Source organism: Balaenoptera physalus (assembly GCF_965194825.1).
Source record: "Balaenoptera physalus genome assembly, chromosome: X".
NCBI classification, from domain to species: domain Eukaryota; kingdom Metazoa; phylum Chordata; class Mammalia; order Artiodactyla; family Balaenopteridae; genus Balaenoptera; species Balaenoptera physalus.
In genome coordinates this window covers 67,165,943-67,190,369 of record NC_138903.1, presented here as the reverse complement: position 1 = coordinate 67,190,369, position 24,427 = coordinate 67,165,943, and the positions used below count along the sequence as shown (strand labels likewise).

Here is a 24,427-nt window from a genome sequence, read left to right as displayed (position 1 = left end):
TGATTCGTTTGCAAATATTTTCTCCCATTCTGAGGGTTGTCTTTTCGTCTTGTTTATGGTTTCCTTTGCTGTGCAAAAGCATTGAAGTTTCATTAGGTCCCATTTGTTTATTTTTGTTTTTATTTCCATTACTCTAGGAGGTGGATCAAAAAAGATCTTGCTGTGATTTATGTCAAAGAGTGTTCTTCCTATGTTTTCCTCTAAGAGTTTTATAGTGTCCAGTCTTACATTTAGGTCTCGAATCCATTTTGAGTTTATTTTTGTGTATGGTGTTAGGGAGTATTCTAATTTCATTCTTTTACATGTAGCTGTCCAGTTTTCCCAGCACCACTTATTGAAGAGACTGTCTTTTCTCCATTGTATATCTTTGCCTCCTTTGTCATAGATTAGTTGACCATAGGTGCGTGGGTTTATCTCTGGGCTTTCTATCTTGTTCCATTGATCTATGTTTCTGTTTTTGTGCCAGTACCATATTGTCTTGATTATTGTAGCTTTGTAGTATAGTCTGAAGTCAGGGAGTCTGATTCCTCCAGCTCCGTTTTTTCCCCTCAAGACTGCTTTGGCTATTCGGGGTCTTTTGTGTCTCCATACAAATTTTAAGATGATTTGTTCTAGTTCCGTAAAAAATGCCATTGGTAATTTGATAGGGATTGCACTGAATCTGTAGATTGCTTTGGGTAGTAGAGTCATTTTCACAATGTTGATTCTTCCAATCCAAGAACATGGTATATCTCTCCATCTGTTGGTATCATCTTTAATTTCTTTCATCAGTGTCTTATAGTTTTCTGCATACAGGTCTTTTGTCTCCCTAGGTAGGTTTATTCCTAGGTATTTTATTCTTTTAGTTGCAATGGTAAATGGGAGTGTTTCCATAATTTCTCTTTCAGATTTTTCATCATTAGTGTATAGGAATGCAAGAGATTTCTGTGCATTAATTTTGTACCCTGCAACTTTACCATATTCATTAATTAGCTCTAGCAGTTTTCTGGTGGCAGTTTTAGGATTCTCTATGTATAATATCATGTCATCCGCAAACAGTGACAGTTTTACTTCTTCTTTTCCAGTTTGTATTCCTTTTATTTCTTTTTCTTCTCTGATTGCCGTGGCTAGGACTTCCAGAACTATGTTGAATAATAGTGGTGAGAGTGGACATCCTTGTCTCTTTCCTGATCTTAGAGGAAATGCTTTCAGTTTTTCACTATTGAGAATGATGTTTGCTGTGGGTTTGTCATATATGGCCTTTATTATGTTGAGGTAGGTTCCCTCTATGCCCACTTTCTGGAGAGTTTTTATCCTAAATGGGTGTTGAATTTTGTCAAAAGCTTTTTCTGCATCTATTGAGATGATCATATGGTTTTTCTTCTTCAATTTGTTAATATGGTGTATCACATTGATTGATTTGCGTATATTGAAGAATCCTTGCATCCCTGGGATAAATCCCACTTGATCGTGGTGTATGATCCTTTTAATGTGTTGTTGGATTCTGTTTGCTAGTATTTTGTTGAGGATTTTTGCATCTATATTCATCAGTGATATTGGTCTGTAATTTTCTTTCTTTGTAGTGTCTCTGTCTGGTTTTGGTATCAGGGTGATGGTGGCCTCATAGAATGAGTTTGGGAGTGTTCCTTCCTCTACAATTTTTTGGAAGAGTTTGAGAAGGATAGGTGTTAGCTCTTCTCTGAATGTTTGATAGAATTCACATGTGAAGCCATCTGGTCCTGGACTTTTGTTTGTTGGAAGATTTTTAATCACAGTTTCAATTTCATGGTTTGTGATTGGTCTGTTCATATTTTCTGTTTCTTCCTGGTTCAGTCTTGGAAGGTTATACCTTTCTAAGAATTTGTCCATTTCTTCCAGGTTGTCCATTTTATTGGCATAAAGTTGTTTGTAGTAGTCTCTTAGGATGCTTTGTATTTCTGCAGTGTCTGTTGTAACTTCTCCTTTTTCATTTCTGATTTTATTGATTTGAGTCCTCTCCCTCTTTTTCTTGATGAGTCTGGCTAATGGCTTATCAATTTTGTTTATCTTCTCAAAGAACCAGCTTTTAGTTTTATTGATCTTTGCTATTGTTTTCTTTGTTTCTATTTCATTTATTTCTGCTCTGATCTTTATGATTTCTTTCCTTCTACTAACTTTGGGTTTTGTTTGTTCTTCTTTCTCTAGTTCCTTTAGGTGTAAGGTTAGATTGTTTACTTGAGATTTTTCTTGTTTCTTTAGGTAGGCTTGTATAGCTATAAGCTTCCCTCTTAGAACTGCTTTTGCTGCATCCCATAGGTTTTGGGTCGTCGTGTTTTCATTGTCATTTGTCTCTAGGTATTTTTTGATTTCCTCTTTGATTTCTTCAGTGATCTCTTGGTTACTTAGTAACGTATTGTTTAGCCTCCATGTGTTTGTGTCTTTTACATTTTATTCCCTGTAATTCATTTCTAATCTCATAGCGTTGTGGTCACAGAAGATGCTGGATATGATTTCAATTTTCTTAAATTTACTGAGGCTTGATTTGTGGCCCAAGATGTGATCTATCCTGGAGAATATTCCCTGCGCACTTGAGAAGAAAGTGTAATCTGTTTTTGGATGGAATGTCCTATAAATATCAATTAAATCTATCTGGTCTATTGTGTCATTTAAAGCTTCTGTTTCCTTATTTATTTTCATTTTGGATGATCTGTGCATTGGTGTAATTGAGGTGTTAAAGTTCCCCACTACTATTGTGTTACTGTCGATTTCCTCTTTTATAGCTGTTAGCAGTTGCCTTATGTATTGAGGTGCTCCTATGTTGGGTGCATATATATTTATAATTGTTATATCTTCTTCTTGGATTGATCCCCTGATCATTATGTAGTGTCCTTCCTTGTCTCTTGTAACATTCTTTATTTTAAAGTCTATTTTATCTGATATGAGTATTGCTACTCCAGCTTTCTTTTGATTTCCATTTGCATGGAATATCTTTTTCCATCCCCTCCTTTTCAGTCTGTATGTGTCCCTAGGTCTGAAGTGGGTCTCTTGTAGACAGCATATATATGGGTCTTGTTTTTGTATCCATTCAGCAAGCCTGTGTCTTTTGGTTGGAGCATTTAATCCATTCACGTTTAAGGTAATTATCGATATGTATGTTCCTATGACCATTTTCTTAATTGTTTTGGGTTTGTTTTTGTAGGTCCTTTTCTTCTCTTGTGTTTCCCACTTAGAGAAGTTCCTTTAGCATTTGTTGTAGAGCTGGTTTGGTGGTGCTGAATTCTCTTAGCTTTTGCTTGTCTGTAAAGCTTTTGATTTCTCCATCAAATCTGAATGAGATCTTTGCCGGGTAGAGTAATCTTGGTTGTAGTTTCTTCCCTTTCATCACTTTAAGTATATCATGCCACTCCCTTCTGGCTTGTAGAGTTTCTGCTGAGAAATCAGCTGTTAACCTTATGGGAGTTCCCTTGTATGTTATTTGTCGTTTTTCCCTTGCTGCTTTCAATAATTTTTCTTTGTCTTTAATATTTGCCATTTTGATTACTATGTGTCTCGGCGTGTTTCTCCTTGGGTTTATCCTGTATGGGACTCTCTGCGCTTCCTGGGCTTGGATGGCTATTTCCTTTCCTATGTTAGGGAAGTTTTCGACTGTATTCTCTTCAAATATTTTCTCTGGCCCTTTCTCTCTCTCTTCTCCTTCTGGGACCCCTATAATGCGAATGTTGTTGCGTTTAATGTTGTCCCAGAGGTCTCTTAGGCTGTCTTCATTTCTTCTCATTCTTTTTTCTTTAGTCTGTTCCGCAGCAGTGAATTCCACCATTCTGTCTTCCAGGTCACTTATCCGTTCTTCTGCCTCAGTTATTCTGCTATTGATTCCTTCTAGTGTATTTTTCATCAGTTATTGTATTGGTCATCTCTGTTTGTTTGTTCTTTAATTCTTCTAGGTCTTTGTTAAACATTTCTTGCATCTTCTCAATCTTTGCCTCCATTCTTATTCTGAGGTCCTGGATCATCTTCACTATCATTATTCTGAATTCTTTTTCTGGAAGGTTGCCTATCTCTACTTCATTTAGTTGTGTTTCTGGGGTTTTTTCTTGTTCCTTCATCTGATATATAGCCCTCTGCCTTTTCATCTTGTCTGTCTTTCTGTAACTGTGGGTTTTGGTCCACCGGCTGCAGGATTGTAGTTTTTCTTGCTTCTGCTGTCTGTCTTCTGGTGGTTGAGGCTATCTAAGAGGCTTGATGTGATTGCGCCCCTCCTACCATCTCACTGTGGCTTCTCCTCTGTCCTTGGACGTGGGGTATCCTCCTTGGTGAGTTCCAGTGTCTTCCTGTCGATGATTGTCCAGCAGCCAGTTGTGATTCTGGTGCTCTTGCAAGAGGGAGTGAGAGCACGTCCTTCTACTCCGCCATCTTGGTTAATCCCTTTGTTTTGTTTTTGTTTGGCCATGCCGTGGGGCTCGTGGGATATTAGTGCCCCAAACAGGGATTGAATTTGGGCCCACAGTAGGGAAAGCACTGTGTCCTAACCACTGGCCAACCAGGGAATTCCCGAAAAATAGTTTAGGATGTTACCATTGTGGAATACTGGATAATGCATACACAGGATCTTTCTTACAACTGCATGTGAATCTACGATTATCTCAAAATGAAAAGTTTACTTTAAAAAAGGCCAGCTCCTTTACACATATACTTCTCCAAATAATGCAAAAGAGGTGAAACACTAGTAATTTTTAGAACTCCACATTTCTCATGGAAGAAATGTTATAAAACATTCAGGGTGAAGAAAATGGCCCATAGTTAAAAACACTGACATTAGTACTTAAAAGTTGTCTGAAATCCAGTCATTTATATGGTTAGCTTACATTAGGAATTTAGAATTTTTTTTGTTCCTCTTGAAGATAGGTAGATTAGATGTCATTGGTCATTTACATCAAGCCCATGTTGTAATTGTGTGTTTGTGAGTATGAAGGCTGATCAGATTCTTCTTCAATCAAGATTTTTAACTACTCTTAAGGATCATTTTAAGGACTTATACCTAGAACCTAGAATTAAGTAATGTATAGTACTGGTGGAGTAAGCTTCACATTTTGGTGGAGGAGGAAGAGAGTGACAGCCACGTCTGGATTTAATAAAAATAACTTAGAATAGTTCACAATTATAAAACTGATAAGTTAATGTGTGCAGTTTTGCCTTAGGAAAAGATCCTTCAATTTACAAAAGGGTTGATAAGTGTTGTCTTTTAAACAGTTTATTTGGTGTGTTTAAAATATCATTTCCACAAATAAGACTTAATTCCAAGGACCATCTCCAATGTATGACTCTAGAAATGAGGCAGATTTTTAAAAGCTGACATCAGAGCTTTTATAAATGAATGAATATTTCCCTTCTAAATAGTCACCCTTGGAGGCCATACTGAAACCAATGATGATGTCATTCCTGAGGATACTTCAAGAACTCTCCTTTTGTAACCAATTTAGAAGACATGCAAGAAATTAAGTCTTCAGGAATACTTTGGAGTTTGGCAAAAACTAATTTTAATGCACCTGATAATCTTTCATTATTCACCATACTTGACTCTAAATGACATTTTGCTATTTCCAAATATCACATCTGCCCTTAGAGAAGATGTTTCAAATGAGTGGGCAAATTTTTTAAGTATCAATTTTTTTTTCACCATTGGACTTCTAGCTGGTCTCATAATGTGTAATATTACACAAATATGTTCATTCCTAAGAATGCTGTCCTTCAGAGAACAAAAAAGTTCTGATTGTATCCTCTTGTTTTAATTTTTGCATATTGAGGTACTGTTAATGGGCTTCATTGATTTATCCATAGTCTTGACCTTGTTCAGCTACAGTATGAATTCACGTGATAGCTGGCTTTATGGTTGGATTGCTGTGAATTCTAGGAATGAGTGCGATAATCATCATTATGCTGGTTTGCTGTACTCTTTCATTTCTAAAGTACAACGCTCTTGCTGTTTGGTAATCTGTTGATGGAACAAGATGTAGAATGACATCGTCCATTCTTATTTTTAAATTTTGGTTACCAGAAATATTGTGTGCCATTGGTTGACATGTAGCATCTTTTCATCTGGTTCCATTCTCTAATTGAAGATTAAGGATACTGAGTGACTTGATGATAATCTTTTTGTACGTCTGACTCATTTCCAAAGGAAGGTTATGGCAAAAAGTAGAAACCATACCCTCTTGGTACCTATATTCTAGAGTCAAGTTTGTTTCAAGATTATTTAAAACAACGCTCTCCATCAAAACAACCAAAATCCCACACACAATGTCTAGTTGCAGTATGCCTGTTAATTTCATTTCTTTTTCATTCACTAAATATCTTGGGTTCTTCCTAACCAAACGTAGAAAAATGGTACAGAGGGGCCACTGGGTTTGGAGCCCAGCACCCTGCTTGAATCAGGGTGGTATCTGGCCCATGAAGGCCTGACCGAGATGTTACCTGTTTCCTAGTGTTTTAATGTGCATTCTTTTGATGATTAGTGAGGCTGGAGTGCTTTTTCTCCCATTTTCTTTTGTTACACAGTTATATTCCCTTTTTAAAAATTTTTTTGTCTTTTAATCATTTATCTACTGGGAATTTAGTATTGTTATTATTTTTTGGCCATGCCACATGGCTTGCGGGATCTTAGTTTCCCCCACCAGGGATCAAACCCGTGCCCTCTGCAGTGGAAGCATGGAGTCCTAACCACTTGACCGCCAGGGAATTCCCAGTATTATTTAGTATAATAAGAATCTTTATCTCTTTATTTTCAGATGAGTTTGCCTATTAAATTTTGGTTATGTTTTTGGAGGTTGCATGCACAAGTTTTATTTTTTATGTAAAGTTTTATTACTCAGATACATTCTTGAATTCCTTTCTCTATTTTGCATTTTCCATTGAGGTGAAATTCACATAAAATAAAATTAACCATTTAAACCATTTTAGTATATAATTTAGTTTTTAAAGTTTTTACTAAATGCACAATATTGTACAATTGTCACCACTTCCTAATTTTAGAATATTTTCATTGCCCCCAAAAGGTAACCCATACCACCCAATTTCCCCCTTCCTTTATCCCCTGGCACCCACTAATCTACTTTCTGCCTCTGTGGATTTGCCTACTTGGACATTTTACATATATAAATGGAATCATCCAATATGTAGGAATTTGTGTCTGCATTTTTTAGCACAAAGTTTCCAAGGTTCATCCATGCTTAGTATAGATGAATATTTCATTCCTTTTAATTGGGGTATAATATCCCATTGTCTCTTCATCAGTTGATGGATATTTGGGTACTTTTCACTTTTTGGCTGTTATGAGTATTGCTGCTATGAACTTTTGTGTATAGTTTTTTGAGTGTGGGCATATGTTTTCATTCTCTTGCGTATATATCTAGGAGTGGAATTGCTGGGTTATTTGGTAACTCTGTGTTTAACTTTTTGAATTACTACTAAAATGTTTTTCATACTGACTGTCCCATTTTACATTCCCACCAGCAATGTATGTGAGTTCCAATTTCTTTACATCCTTGCCAACCTTTATTTTTAAAAAATTATTATCATATCCATTCTAAAGAGTGTAAAATAGTATCTCATTGTGGTTTTGATTTATATTTTGCTCTAATCATTAACAATCTTGAGCATTTTTTCATGTGCTTCCTATTTGTGTATATTCTTAGAATTGTATATCTAACTTCTTTTTTTTATCGAGGTATAATTGACTTACAATGTTGTGTTGATTTCTGCTGCACAGCAAAGTGATTCAGTTATACATATATATATACATTCTTTTTTAAAAATATTCTTTTCCATTATGGTCTATCATAGGATATTGAATATAGTTCTCTGTGCTATACAGTAGGACCTTGTTGTTTATCCATTCTATATATAAAATCTTACATCTGCTACCCCCAACCTCCCACCCTATCCCTCCCCCAACCCCCTCCCCCTTGACAACCACCAGTCTGCTCTCTATGTCTGTGGTTCTGTTTTTGTTTCATACATAGGTTCATTTATGTCATATTTTAGATTCCACATATAAGTGATATCATGTGGTATTTGTCTTTCTCTTCCTGAGTTACTTCACTTAGTATGGTGATCTCTAGTTGCATGCGTGTTGCTGCAAATGGCATGATTTTGTTCTTTTGTTCTTTTTTTTTTAAATATAATTTTTTTTCTTTCTTTTTTTTTTTTAAACTTTGGGTTTATTTATTTATTTATTTATTTATGGCTGTGTTGGGTCTTCGTTTCTGTGCGAGGGCTTTCTCAAGTTGTGGCAAGTGGGGGCCACTCTTCATCGCGGTGCGCGGGCCTCTCACTGTCGTGACCTCTCTTGTTGCGGAGCACAGGCTCTAGACGCGCAGGCTCAGTAACTGTGGCTCACGGGCCTAGTTGCTCTTCGGCATGTGGGATCTTCTCAGACCAGGGCTCGAACCCGTGTCCCCTGCATTGGCAGGCAGACTCTCAACCACTGCGCCACCAGGGAAGCCCGATTTTGTTCTTTTTTATGGCTAAGTAGTATTTCATTGTATATATGTACCACATCTTCTTTATCCATTCATCTGTCAGTGGACATTTAGGTTGTTTCCATGTTTTGGCTATTGTGAATAGTGCTGCTATGAACATAGGGGTGCATGTATCTTTTTGAATTATAGTTTTGTCTGGATATATGCCCAAGAGTAGGATTGCTGGATCATATGGTAATTCTATTTTAGTTTTCTGAGGAACCTCCATACTGTTTTCCACAGTGGCTACACCAACTTATATTCCTACCAGCAGTGTAGGAGGGTTCCCTTTTCTCCACACCCTCTCCATCATTTGTTATTTGTAGAGTTTTTAATGATGGCCATTCTGACTGGTATGAGGTGGTACTGCATTGTAGTTTTGATTTACATTTCTCTAATAATTTGCGATGTTGAGCATCTTTTCATGTGCCTGCTGGCCATCTGTATGTCTTCTTTGGAGAAATGTCTATTTAGGTCTTCTGCCCATTTTTCAATTGGGTTGTTTGGTTTTTTGTTGTTGAGTTGTTGTATATCTAAGTTCTTTAAAACCCATTTCAGGGGCTTCCCTGGTGGCGCAGTGGTTGAGAGTCTGCCTGCCAATGCAGGGGACAGGGGTTCGAGCCCTGGTCTGGGAGGATCCCACATGCCGCGGAGCAACTAGGCCCGTGAGCCACAATTACTGAGCCTGCGCGTCTGGAGCCTGTGCTCCGCAACAAGAGAGGCTGCGATAATGAGAGGCCCGCGCACCGTGATGAGGAGTGGCCCCCACTTGCCACAACTAGAGAAAGCCCTCGCACAGAAACGAAGACCCAGCACAGCCATAAATAAATAAATAAATAAATAAAAATTAAACTTAAAAAAAAAATTAGTAAGGTTAAATGTTTAAAAAAAAACATTTCAAATTGGGTTTGCTTTTTTACTGTTTAATTGTAAGAATTCTTTACATTATTAAAAGGGTATATATTTTATAAAAGGATTATTAATGCCTTTTCAGATATATGGTTTGAAAATAGTTGTCATCAGCTATGTGGGTTGTCTCTTCACTTTCTTGATGGTATCTTTTCATACACAGAAGTTTTGAATTCCAATGAAATCAGTTTTATCTATTTTCTTTCTTGCTTTTAAGTTTAGGAAATCTTTTATTAGAAATGGGGTATATGTTTATTTTCTGCATTTTAAACTTTTAACTTTTTTAACCCTGTTTGTTGGATTACAGATACACTTATTACGTAACTTAATAGGATATGCTGTAATAATTTAGTTACATAAATATTTCCTTGGGAATCTGTGAGCTCTTCTAGGTCCTGTTCTATGTTTTATTCATCTTAGTGTTTGTCATTTATACATTTATTCTGTTCTAAGCAGAAAATAGAATAATAAACAAAAGAACTACTGAAGGCTTCCAGAGACTAAGTGCTCAGGAAATATATTTGATAAATTGCTGGATTATTATTTTAAATGATGTAAAGCAAAATCTCATACTACCAGCATTTTCCTTGAATAGTACTTTTTTTATTTTTTAATTTATTTTATTCAAGTATAGTTATTTTACAGTGTTGTGTTAATTTCTGTTGTACAGCAAAGTGATTCAGTTATACATATATGCATATAGATGCATTCTTTTTCATATTCTTTTCTATTATGGTTTATCACAGTCCTTGAATTATACTTTTTTAAAAAATTTAATTTTATATTGGAGTATAGTTGATTAACAATGTGTTAGTTTCAGGTGTACAGCAAAGTGATTCAGATATACATATATGCATATATATACATTCTTTTTCATATTCTTTTCCATTATGGTTTATCACAGTCCTTGAATTATACTTTGATTGTAGATAAGTGTACAGGTAGATTTTGTTACTCATGTTTTCATATCCTCAGTGAAATAAAGAAAATTCGTTTTCTTTAATTCTTATTTTGAGTATGCATTCTTTCAGACCACTTACAGTGTACATATATTTTCAGTTTGTTAAACTTTATATTTAATTTAATATATGACCTGGTAAGTTAGGATATTCTTAAAATTTTTATTTTGACAGTGAAAGCAAGTTGAATACATTGGTGCAGAAGCTTCATGACTTTCTGGCACACTCATCAGAAGAATCTGAAGAAACAAGTTCTCCTCCAAGACTTGCGATGAACCAAAGCACAGGTAAATTGAAAAAGGATGTGTAACATCTTCTAGTCTATTTTCCGTTTATTTTTGAGCAGGTGCAGTTATTAAAGTCTTTAATAGCCCCTGTGTATCTAGTAGTTAGATAATATCTGATACTTGAGATTTTAATTCAGATAAGTAAGAAGTGTAAGGTTTTATGGTTATAGGTGCTTAGAGAAGCATATACTTAGGGTTTTGTGTGTAATGGAAATGTTTTATAGAGGTGGGTGATGAATGTTAACTGTTTAAAATAGGTAGTATTAGAAGTTGTAGGAATAGTACAGAAATATATTATCCTAGAAGTTATTCGTGTATTATGAGTTACATTTTTATGTTGTTTGATAACTTCTTTGAGTAGATTTGGTACATAAATTTTTTTTAATAAAAAACAACATCTCCTCTCTACCTCCCTTTTTCCTTTTTAAAAGTATCTTGTATCATATATGATGATTACCATAATTTGTTTTGAGGTTTTTAAGGGTAGCCACATATATAAGAGGTGAATACACACACACACACACACACACACACACGTACTTGCACACAAACACAATATGTGCAAAAAGGGTGAAGAGTGGTAGATCACAGTGAAAAGTTCAGCCATATGTGTAATTAGAGTACCAGAAGGAGAAAAGAGAGAATGGGTCAGAAGCTGAGTTTGACGAGATATTCACTGAGCATTTTCTTTTTTTTTGTTTAAAGATTTATTTATTATTTATTTATTTTGTTTATTTTTGGTTGTGTCGGGACTTAGTTGCAGTGTGCCGGCTCTTTCATTGTGGTGCTTGGGCTTCTTTCTAGTTGTGGCGTGAGGATTTTCTCTTCTCTAGTTGTGGCGCGCAGACTCCAGGGCACGTGGGCTCTGTAGTTTGCGGCATGCAGGCTCTCTTGTTGAGGTGCGCAAGCTCAGTAGTTGTGGCACGTGGGCTTAGTTGCCCTGTGGCATGTGGGATCTTAGCTCCCTGACCAGAGATCGAACCTGCATCCCCTGCATTGTAAGGTGGGTTCTTTACCACCGGGCCACCAGGGAAGTCCCTTGCTGAGCATTTTATAAAAGTGAAGAAAGACATCAAGCCGTAGATTCATGAAACACTGTGAACCCCACGCAGGATAAATAGAAAACTACAACTATGAATATCATAATTAAACTCCTAAAGAACGAAAACAAAGAGAACAATCTTAGGAGCAGCCAGAGGAAAAATGTCGTTGCTTTTTGAATGTTGAATGTTTCTGAACAACAATAACACTGATGGCTCATTTGATGACAGGAATGTTAGAAGCTGGATGATGAAGAAATGATTTATTTAAAGTGACAAGTGAAAATAATTGCCAGCGTCGAAGTTTTCTCAGTGAAAACATCTTTGAAAAGTGAAGGTGGAATAAAGATAAAAAGTGAGAACTTGATGTCAGCACACCGACACTAGAGGAAATACTAAAGGGTTTTCTTAAATGAGAAGGAAAATAATTCGGAATGGTGACACCAAAATACAGGAAGTTACAGATAACAATGGGAGGGATAAATAGGTGAATAAAATGAAATATGTACTTTTATCTAATCCACAGTCTGTAGTCTTAATTCATAAATTGCCCCAACAGTGTTTTCATAGGTAACTTTCCCCCCCAAGTCCAGGATCCAGTTGAAGATGCCACAATGTATATAGTTATTTGGTCTTTAGCCATTTCAAATCTGAAACAAGCTGGAACCGTAACATTTTTCAAATGTACAGATATATTATTTTGGTGGTTGTCCCTCAATGTGGATTTGTCTGATTAGTTATAATTAGATTGGGATTTTTAATTTTTGGCAGGATTGCCATGTAAGTGGCGTTATGTTCTTGTCCATACATCATATCACAAGGCACGTGATGTAATCTCCCCGTTTATTGGTGATGTTAACTTAGGTTATTTGGTTATGGTTGTTTTTCTAGGTTAAGCCACTGTAAAGGTGTGATTTATTCCTTTGTAACTAATAAGTAATTTGTTGAAGATTACTTTGAAATAAACTTAGGTATTCTTTTCATCATCAGAAGTTAGCTTTTATGGTTTCTTACTGCAAATTACCACAAACTTGGCAGCTTAAAACAACCCAAATTATTTATTTATTTATGGCTGCATTGGGTCTTTGTTGCTGCACATGGGCTTTCTCTAGTTGTGGCGAGCGGGGTCTACTCTTCGTTGTGGTGTGCAGGTTTCTCATTGCAGTGGCTTCCCTTGTTGCAGAGCACGGACTCTAGGACTCTAGGTGTGCGGGCTTCACTAGTTGTGGCATGCGGGCTCAGTAGTTGTGGCTTGCAGACTCTAGAGCGCAGGCTGAGTAGTTGTGGCACATGGGCTTAGTTGCTCTGCAGCATGTGGGGTCTTCCTGGAGCAGGGATCAAACCCGCATCCCCCACATTGGCAGGTGGATTCTTAACCACTGCACCACCAGGGAAGTCCCAACCCAAATTTATTATCTCATAGTTCTGTAGGTTTGGAGTCCAGGTGGGTTTTGCTGAGCTCTGCTCAGGGAATCACAAGGCCTAAGTCAAAGTGACAGTAAGACTATGTTCCTTTCTGGAGACTCTGTGGAAAAATCCATTTCCATGCTCATTCAGGTTGTTGGCAGAATTCAGTTCATTGTGGTTGTAGGCCTGAGGTCCCCATTTCTTGCTGACTATTGGCCAGGATCCTCTCAGCTCCTTAATTTCCTCTCACATGGCCCCCTCCATCTACAAAGACAGCAAAAACACATTGTGTCTTTCTCATGCTTTGAATTTCTCTGACTTATCCTTTTGCTTGCTTCTCTGCACCTTCTGCGTGAGCTGGAGTCATTTTTCTACTTTAAAGGTCTCATGTGATTAGATTAGACCCCCTCCTTGTCACCACTCCCCAGTGAGCTCCCATTTTTAAGGTCAACTGTGCCATTTTACGTAGCAAAACCATGAGAGTGTTATTTCCTCACATTCACAGGTTCTGAAGATTCGGGGTCATGAAATCTTGGGGACCATTCCTAGAAATTCTGCCTACACCACATCCATTCATGATTCTTGGCTCAGTGATATGTTACTATGATCGGTTCAAAATCATGATGTTCTGATCTATCATTCCTCCTATGTTTTAGTTGGCATTTTACTATAAGGGAGAAGTTTACATTTCTATGCTCTGTTTTCATTTGTTTTTATTAGTATATACTATTTTTTTTCTTTTTCCATGAATATTTTCTTACTGTCATTATTTTAATATCCAATTTGTACCAGTATTGGCTAGTGGGAACCCCTTTTGTATGGCTCCTGCAGACCTTTTCACAAGTCTTCATCAACCTTGAGCACTTTCTTACTTTCTGCTCTCACAAGATGTTCATTATTTACTTTGCACTGTCCCTTCCCCAGCCCTGGAATCAGTTATTTCTCCAAGGAGTTCTGATTCCTTTTAGTGGGATATGGTATTTAGAAAGCAATATCTGGGTGTATGATGTGCTCATTGCCACCAGGATGTCTGCTTCCAGGCCCTTTAGCAGAGAAAGCCAATATATGTGTTATGTTTTCATGCACTGATATTGATACTTTTAGCTTTACTTTGGACTACAGACATCATTCTAGTCTTCCTCTTTTTGTATTTTAACTTCTTACTGCAACAGAAAGAAAGGTGGCTCCCATTATCCTCAGTTTATGTACTCAGTTGATCAGTCTTCATTGTATCCACATAGTTTCAAGTTTGCAAACCAAACCATCACAATAAAGACACCTAGCTAGTGTTAAATATTTGTTTAAAGTTCCTTTTGTCTTTAGAATGAAATCATATTGTCACAGTTCTATATTCAGTAGTTAGTTGGGGAGTTCTGCTTCTGGTAGTGGCAGAGTAGCTCTGTATGGATAAACATATCTCTCACAGATACCAATTATTAATTCTGGCCAAAATACGGAACACAATGATGTGAAGAAACTGAACAGTGACACAAAGCAGACACAAACTGGAGTAGGGTCAACCCATGGAAGAAAGAAGTATTAATGGCTGAATTCCCAATTGTTAAGCCTTTTTTCCTTAGGAAAGGTGCCAGTTAGCTCCATCAGTGGAATTTAAGACTTGGATAGCTCTGTCCTTCTGGATATGCTGTTTGAGCTTGCAACCCCACTACTTCTGATAGCCTTCTTGCGACTAAGATTGAACCAGCATAAAACTCAGCATTTGGTCAAGGTGGTGGTGTAGGAAGACCCTGTTCTCACCCCTCCCCACAGACACACCGAATCTGCAGCTACGTAAAGAGCAATGCCTCTTGCAGAAGAACTGAGGTCTGATTAAACAGCTTCTCCACAACAAATGATACAAGGACCACATAGAGATTGGTAGGAGACACAGAGACAGAGTATTGATGGGAACCCCACTTCAGTGTGGTGTACTGCCGTGGCGAGGGATATCACTAAGGGGCCTGTGTACAGACCCGCCTCCCCTGGGGCACAGAGAAAAAACAGTGGTTTAAAGGGGACCTAGACTGTACATGAAGGAAATCCACTTACTAACCCTAGAGTGTCTGCTAAATGGGCAGGGAACTGCTGGAACTATCTCCAATGTTGAAGGTGCTAGAGAGCACCATTTTTTGTCTTCCTCCTTTACCTTGATAGCACAGGTGAGAACATAGTCCACGTTCTCTAGCTGGCCTTCCAAGGCCACCTCAGCATACCTCTGGCCCACACAAGCTATAGGCGTCCTACCAAGGCAGCCTGAGTGTACAGTGCCCCAGGACCCCACGGCCCATGACTTATTAGGCTCCAGCCGGCTTGCCAAAGCTGCCTGGCACACGCAGACTACACAGGGGATGCTCTTAACTGAGGTTATGCCTTCAGGACCGGGAGAGGTACCTGTTTTGCCTGATGTATAGAAAGAAACACAAAGTCAAACAAAATGGGGACAGAGGAATATGTTCCAAGTGAAAGAACAAGATAAAACTGCAGAAAAAAAATCTTAATGAAATGGAGATAAGTAATTTACCTGATAAAGAATTCAAAGAAATGGTCATAAAGATGCTTACCAAACTAGGGAGAAGAATGGAGGAGCACAGTGAGAACTTCAACAAAGAGTTAGAAAATATAAGAAAGAGCCAGTCAGAACTGAAAAACACAATATTGGAAAATACAATAGAGGAAATTAGCAGCAGATTAGTTGATACCTTAGAACACATCAGTGATCTGGAAGACAGAATAGTGGAAATCACCCAATCAGAACAGAAAAAAAGAAGAATTTAAAAAAATGAGAGTTTAAGGGATCTCTGGGACATCAGGAGTACTAACATTCTCATAGTAGGGGTAGGGGTCTCAGATGGAGAAGAGAGAGAGAAAGGGACAAAAAATTTATTTAAAGAAATAATGTCTGAAAACTTCCCTAGTCTGGGAGAGGAAACAGACATCTAGGTACAGGAATCACAGAGTCCCAAACAAGGTGAACCCAAAGAGATCCACACCAAGACATGTAAGTAAAATGGCAAAAGATAAAGAGAGAATATTATGGGCAGCAGGAGAAAAACAACTAATCATATACAAGGAAAATCCCATAAAATTATTAGCTGATTTTTCAGCAGAAACTCTGCAAGCCAGAAGGGGGTGGCATGATATATTTAAAGTACTGAAAGTAAAAAAACTTCCAACCAAGAATACTCTGCCTGGCAAGGTTATCATTCAGAATTGAAGGAGAGATGGAGTTTCCCAGGCAAGCAAAACCTAAAGGAGTTCAGCACCACTAAAATGGCATTACAAGAAATGTTAAAACGTCTTCTTAGGTGGAAAAGAAAAGGCAATAGCTAGAAATAAGAAAATATATGAAAGAAAAAAATCTCACTGGTAAAGGTAAATATATAGTAAATCAGCCACTTATAAAGCTAGTAGGAAGGTTAAAAGACAAAAAGTAGTAAAATCAACTATAACTACAATAAATAGCTAAGGGATACACAAAATATAAAGTTGTAAAATATCATGTCAGAATCGGGCTTCCCTGGTGGCACAGTGGTTGAGAATCTGCCTGCTGATGCGGGGGACACGGGTTCGAGCCCTGGTCTGGGAGGATCCCACGTGCCGCGGAGCAACTGGGCCCGTGAGCCACAACTGCTGAGCCTGCGCGTCTGGAGCCTGTGCTCCGCAACAAGAGAGGCCGTGATAGTGAGAGGCCCGTGCACGGCGATGAAGAGTGGCCCCCACTTGCCACAACTAGAGAAAGCTCTCGCACAGAAACGAAGACCCAACACAGCCAAAAAAATAAAAAAATAATAATTAAAGGTGCTAATAATTAAAAAAAAAAAGTGTTGGGGGGGTAGTAAAAATGTAGTATTTTCAGAATATATTTGAACTTAAGCAACTATCAGCCTAAATTAAATCAATGTGTGTGTGTGTATGTGTGCACACGTATCAACCTGATGGTAACTGCAAACCCAAAACCTACTGTAGGTAAACAAAAAATAAGGGAGCCCAAACATAAAGAAAATCATCAAACTACAAGGGAAGAGACTTCCCTGGTGGTCCAGTGCGTTGGAAGGCAGGGGACGTGGGTTTGATCCCTGGTCAGGGAACTAAGATGCCACATGCCACGGGGCAACTAAGTCTGCACGCTGCAACTACTGAGCCCGTGTGCTGCAACTAGAGAGACCACACGCCACAACTAGAGAGAAGCCCGCGCGCCGCAGCTAAGACCCAAGGCAGCCAAAAAATAAATTAACAAAATATTACAAAAAAAAGAAAACTACGAGGGAAGAAACCAAGAGAAGAAAGGAATAGAGAATAACTACAAAAACAAGCAGAAAATAATTAACAAAATGGCAGTAAGTACATCCTTATCAATAACCACTTTAAATATAAATTGACTAAATGCTCCAATCAAAATAGAGATGGCTGAATGGATTAAAAAACAAGACCCATTTATATGCTGCCTACAAGAGACTCACTTCAGATCTAAAGACAAACAGAGTGATACTGAAGGGATAGAAAAAGGTATTCAATGCAAAAGGAAATGAAAAGAAAGCTGGGGTACTAAACAAAATGCTACAAAACCAATGCATCAACGAAGAAATCAAAGAGGAAATTAAAAAATACCTTGAGACACATGAAAATGGAAACATAACTTTCCAAAATCTATGGGATGCAGCAAAAGCAGTTCCAAGAGGGAAGATTATAGTGATACAGGCCTACTTCAAGAAAAAAGAAAAATCTCAAATTAAAAAAAATGTAGCTTTACATTTAAAGGGACTAGAAAAAGAAGAACAAAACAAGCCTCGACTTAGTGAAAGGAAGGAAATAATAAAGGTCAGATTGGAAATAATGCAACTGATAGCTCGTCTTCTTCCTCTTAACAGGGTCTTTTGCAGAGTGAAAGTTTTAAATTTTGAGGAAGTCTAATTTATAGATTTCCTTTTGAGGATCATGCTTTTCTTACATATAAAGGAGCTAGAAAAAGAAGAACAAACAAAACCCAAAGTTAGTAGAAGGAAATAAACCATAAAGATCAGGGCAGAAATAAATGAAATAGAGACTAAAAAATAATAGAAAAGATCAATGAAACTACGAGCTAGTTTTTTTTTTGAAAATGTAAACAAAATTGAAAAACCTTAAGTCAGACTCATCATGAAAAAAAGAGAGTCCAAATAAATAAAATGAGAAAGGAAAGAGGAAAAGTAACAACTTATACCACATCAATGCAATGAATCCTAAGAGACTACTGTGCCAACAAATTGGACAACATCGAAGAAATGGATAAATTCCTAGAAACTTACAATTTTCAAGACTGAATCATGGAGAAATACAAAATCTGAACGGACTGATTACTAATGAAATTCAATTAGTAATCAAAAAACTTCCAACAAACAAAAGTTGAAGAGCAGTTGGCTTCATAGGTGAATTCTATCAAACATTTAAAGAAAAATTAATAGTCATCAATATTGTAACAACTTTGTATGGTGACAGATGATAACTAGGCTTGTAGAGGTGGTCATTTTGTAACCTATAAAATATTGAATCACTATGTGGTACACCTAAAACTAATATATTAAGTTAATTATTCTTCAGTTAAAAGAGTTGAATGGAAACCTGCATTCTTGATGAGGCATAAAGGAATTTAGGGAGACGACAGTAGGTTTAGTAAAATGAGAGAGGAGATCCCACCTAGAAGAGAGCTACAGTTTGGGAGCTCCGGAACCTGCAAAAACTCTTGCCATATCTGGTTGAATCACAAGTGCAGCCCAGATTCTAGGTAGCCCAGTTAGGGCTAAAAGAACAGAATAAAGCTTTCAGCTTCTTACACTAGAGGGTATATATTTTGGGGTTTGATTTCAGGTAAGTTGACTATCTGCTATTAACAAAAATATCAACTGTAACGGCATGCAGTGTTTTTTCACTGTATCTTTAAAAATGTCCAGTACCCAATCTGAAATAAAAAGAGGAAATTGTGACTCATGTTCAAAAGGAAAGGCAAGCAGTAGAGACAATCCACATATGTCTCAAATGTTGAAATTAGCTAACAAGAATATTAAATCAGCTATTGCAACTATGCTTTAGTGTAATAAAGCAAATACATTTATGATGAATGGACAGGTAAGAAATCTCAGTACAAACATAGAAAATGTAAAAAAGAACCAATTTGAAATTCTAGAACTGAAAAATAAATTTCTGAATAACAAATCATTGTTTGTACTTAACAGGAGATTAGAGATAGCTGTAGTAGTGTCAGTAAATTTGATGATAGTGTAATAGAAATTATCCAATCTGAGAATAGTAAACATTGAAAAATAAAAAGTGTGCAGAACACTTGCTCTTCAGATCCTTTCCCCAATAAATCTGTGTAGTTATCAACCAAATACATGTAAAGAATAGGACTGTTTAATGATAGTCAGAGAAAAAAATGTTGATAGAAACTCTCAGTTGGCCCAGTGTTTTTTTTTTTAATTAATTAATTAATTAATTTATTTATTATTTTTGGCTGTGTTGGGTCTTCGTTTCTGTGCGAGGGCTTTCTCCAGTTGCGGCGAGCGGGGGCCACTCTTCATCGCGGTGCGCGGGCCTCTCACTGTCGCGACCTCTCTTGCTGCGAAGCACAGGCTCCAGACGCGCAGGCTCAGTAGTTGTGGCTCACAGGCCTAGCCGCTCCACGGCACGTGGGATCTTCCCAGACCAGGGCCCGAACCACGTGGGATCTTCCCAGACCAGGGCCCGAACCCGCGTCCCCTGCATTGGCAGACAGATTCTCAACCACTGCGCCACCAGGGAAGCCCCTGCCCAGTGTTTTGTAGTTAGCCACATACTAACCTTGCACATACTTTGATACATTTTTACCTTCTTACTTCATTTTTGTGGTGCTATTTTAAATTCCCTGGTTTTTAAATTTCAGATTCCAGTTGTTCATTGCAGGAATTCAGTTATGTTTTTTATGTCAACCTTGTATCCTGTGAACTTGCTCTAGGTAGCTTCTTTTTCATCTTTTAGATTTATTGGAATTTTCTACCTAATCTGGTTGTCTGCAAATAGGGTCACGTTTATTTCTTCCGTTCCATCTCTTTACCTTTTAATTCCTTTTCTTGCCTCATTATGCTGGGTAGGACTTTCTGTATTTTCCATTATTACGTTGAAGAAGAATGATGATAGCAGACGTCTTGGTGTTTCTGATGTTAGTGGGAAAGCATTCAGCTCTTTCACCATTAAGTATGATGGTTACTGTATAAGATTTTTGGAAATATTCTGTCAAGTTGAGGAAGTTCCCCTCCCCTAGTTTTCTGAGTTTTTTCCCTAAAGTGATATTTTTATTGAGATGGATGTAGATTCATATGCAGTTGTAACACACACACAGCTCTTATACACTTTTCCCAGTTTCTCACGATAGCAACATTCTACAAAAGTATAACGTATTGTCAGTTAACCACGTTATTGATATCTACCAATCTGATTTAGATTTCCTCAGTTTTACTTGTACTTTTGTGTTTTTGTTAAGTTCTATACAGTTTGATTACCTTGAGTTGATTCATGTATCCACCACCACAGTCAACATGCATATTCCTCATCTTGCCCTTTTATAATCATGCTCAACTCCCTACACCTACTCCTACCTGTGCCTAACACCTGGAAATCACTAATTTGTCCTCCATTTCTAAATTGTTTTTCATTTTAAACATGTTCTATAAATGGAATCCTATAGTATATGACATTTGGGGATTGGGTTTTTTCACTTAGCTTAATTCCCTTGGGATTCAGCCAGGTCGTTGCATGTGTCAATAGTTCTCCTTTTTATTGCAATGTGTAGTTTTCTGTGGTATGGATGTACCACAGTTTAACCATTTACCCGTTAAGGGACATCTGGGATGATCCCAGATTTGGGCTGTTACAAATAAAGCTTCTGGTAAACACTAGTGTACAGGTTTTTGTGTCAACATAAGTTTTCATTTCTCTGGGATAAATACCCAGGAGTGCAGTTGGTGCGTCATAGGATGGTTGCATGGTTGTTTTTTTTTTTTTTTTTAAGGACACTCCTAAATTGTTTTCCAGAGTGGCTATACCATTTTATATTCTCACAGCAATGTAAGAAGGATCAATTTCTCTGCATCCTCTCCAGCATTTGGTTTTACCACTATTTAAAAAATACTTAGACATTCTGATAGATATCTAGTGATATCTCAGTGTGGTTTTAATTTGCATTTCCCTAATGACTAATAAAACTTTTAACACCATTATTGAGATATAATTTACTTACCATATAATTCACCAGTTTAAAGTGTACAATTCAGTAGTTTTTAGTATGTTCACAAATACATGCAGCCGTCACCACAGTAAATTTTATAACGTTATTATCACCTGAAAAAGAAACTCTGTACTCTTTAGATATCACCCCCTACCCCCAGCCTTAAGCAACCACTAATCTACTTTCTTGTCTTTATAGATTTCCCTATTTCAGACTTTCTTATGAATGGCATTCTATTACATGTGGTTCTTTGTGGCTGGCTTCTTTCACTTAGTATAATGTGTTCAAGGTGTATTTATGTTGTAGCACATATTAGTACTTCATTTCTTTTTATGACCAAATAACATTCCTTTATATGGATATACCACATTTGTTTGATTTGTTGATGGACAATAACATCTTGTTTCTACCTTTTGGCTATTATGAATAATGCTACTATAAACATTTGTAAACAAGTTTGTGTGTGGCCATATATTTTCATTTCTCTTGGTTATATACCTAGGAGTGGAATTGCTGAGTTATATGGTAACTCTGTTAAATCCTTTGAGGAAATACCAAACTGTTTCCCAAAGTGGCTACACCATTGCACATTCCCCCCAGCAGTGTATGAGGATTCTGATTTCTCTGCATCCTTGCCAACAGTAGTTGTTATCTGACTTTTTAACTTTAGCCATCCTAGTACATGTGAAGTCGTGTCTTATTATGGTTTTGGTTTTCATTTTGCCTAATGGTTAATGATGTTGAGCATCTCTTCATGTGCTTATTGGTAGTTTGTATATATTCCTTGGAGAATTATCTATTTAGATCCTTTGCTCATTTTTAATTGGGTGTTTGTCTTTTTATCATTGATTTATAAGAATTATTTATATATTCTAGACTTTTATTATGATAAAATATACACAATATAAAATTTACTATTTTAACCAATTTTAAGTATACAGTTCTATGGCATTAAGTACATTCACACTGTTGTGTAACCATCACTACCATCCATCTCCAGAACTTTTTTGTCTTCTCTACCCAAAACTCTGTATCCATTAAAATCACTAGCTTCCCAATCCCCTTTACCCCCAGTCCTTGGCAACCACTATTCTACGTTCTTTCTCTATGAATATGACTACTTTAGGAACCTCATATAAGTGGGGTCATACGGTATTTGTCCTTTTGTGTCTGGCTTATTTTACTTGGCATAATGTCTTCAAGGTTAATCAGTGTTGTAGCATGTATCAAAATTTTCTTCCCTTTTAAGGCTGAATAGCATTCTGTTGTGTATATGTGTGTATTTCTTTAATTTTCTTGATGATGTCCTTTGAAGCACAAATGTTTTTAGTTTTGATAAAGTCCAGCGTATCTATTTTTATTCTTGTTGCTCATACTTATGGTGTCATGTCTAAGGATCTATTTCTAAATCTGGGGTCACAAAGATTTACCCCAATATTTTCTTCAAAGAGTTTTATAGTTTAGGCTCTTATGTTTAGGTTTTTAATGATGCATTTAGAGTTAATTTTTGTATGTGGTGTAAGGCAGGTCTCCAACTTAACTTTTTGCATGTGGATACACAGTTGTGCCATACTGTTTGTTGAAAAGACTATTCTCTCCCTTTTGAATGGTCTTGGCATGCTGTTGGAAATCAGTTGACCATAGATATATGGGTTTATTTCTGAACTTTCATTTCTTTTCGACTGATTCTTATGTCTGTTCTTTTGCCTGTAGTACACTGTACTGATTATAGTTGTTTTACACTTAAGTTTTAAAATCTTGAAGTGCGAATCTTCCTATTTTGTTTTTCCTTTTGAAGGTTGTTTTGACTATTCTGGGTCCATTTTAATTCTACATGAATTTTAGAATGAGCTTGTCAATTTCTACAAAGAAGTCAAGTGAGATTCTGACAGGGATTGCCTTTTTTTAAAAAATTGTAGATCAATTTGCAGAGTATTGCCATCTTAATGTTGTCTTCTATTTCATGACCATGCAGTGTTTTACCATTGATTTAAGTCTTTAATTTCTTTCAATGATGTTTTGTAGTTTTCAGAGTATAAGTTTTTAACTTCTCTTGTTAAATTTATTCCTAAGCATTTTATTCTTTTTGATGGTATTATAAATGGATTGTTTTCTTTATTTTCAGATCATTCTTTGCGAGTGCACAGAAATACAGTTGACTTTTGTATATTGTTCTCACATCCTTCAACCTTTCTGAACTCATTTATTAGTTCTAATATTTTTAATGGATTTCTTGGGACTTTCTCTATTCAAGATAATGTCTCCAAAGACAGTTTTACTTCTTCCTTTTCAGTCTGGCTGCCTTTTATTTCTTTTCTCTTGCTTACTTGCTCTGGCTAGTATTTCCATTACAATGTTAAATGGAAGTGGCAGGAGAGGATTTCCTTCTCTTATTCTGATCTTAGAGCGAAAGCATTCAGTCTTTTACCATTAAGTATGATGTTACCTCTGGGTACTTTGTAGCTTGTTGTGGAAGTTCCCTTTATTAAGAGTTTTTTAAAATAAATTATATTCTTTAGAGCAGTTTTAGGTACACAGAAAAATTGAGTGGAAAGTACAGAAATTTTCTATTACGCGTCCAGACACATGCACAGCCTCCCCCACTGTAAACATCCTGCACCACAGTTGTACATCTGTTACAGTTGATGAACCTACAGTGACAAGTCATTATCATCTAAAACCCACAGTTTGCATTGTATTTCACTCTTGATGTTGTACATTCTAGGGATTTTGACAAATGTATAATGACACCTATCTATCATTATAGTATCATACAGGTGAGTTTCACTGTGAAACCGTACACCTCAGATTGGGGCTTGAACCCAATCCTGCCTCAGATGGGACTAAAACCCAGTCGTGCCTCAGATGGGACTTGAACCTGCAACCTCTGGCTTAGGAGGGGACTCAAACCCTCCCAAGCTGAAACCGCACACCTGGTCTCAGGACTCAGTGAAGCTCAGATTTTTATGTCTCAGCGCAGAAGGAATTCAGCGAGAGGCAAAGTGATAGGCAAGAAGTAGATTTATTAATGTAAGATGCATGTGAAGTATACAAGCAGGCAGGCAAGAGGGCTCTGCCCTGAGAACTAAGTTGGCTACATTTTTACAATCAAAGGAAA

At 37.0% G+C, this 24,427-nt stretch overlaps 1 protein-coding gene across 6 annotated transcripts in view; it reads left to right on the top strand.

The window, feature by feature from the left end:
• Positions 1 to 24,427, top strand: part of ATRX (ATRX chromatin remodeler) — a 242,716-nt gene that overhangs the window by 44,137 nt on the left and 174,152 nt on the right. For all 6 annotated transcript variants that reach the window (XM_082447341.1, XM_082447346.1, XM_082447343.1 and 3 more), the window contains one exon: positions 10,514 to 10,626. In XM_082447341.1, coding sequence (XP_082303467.1) covers positions 10,514 to 10,626 — 113 coding nt within the window. The remainder of the gene's footprint in view (positions 1 to 10,513; positions 10,627 to 24,427) is intronic.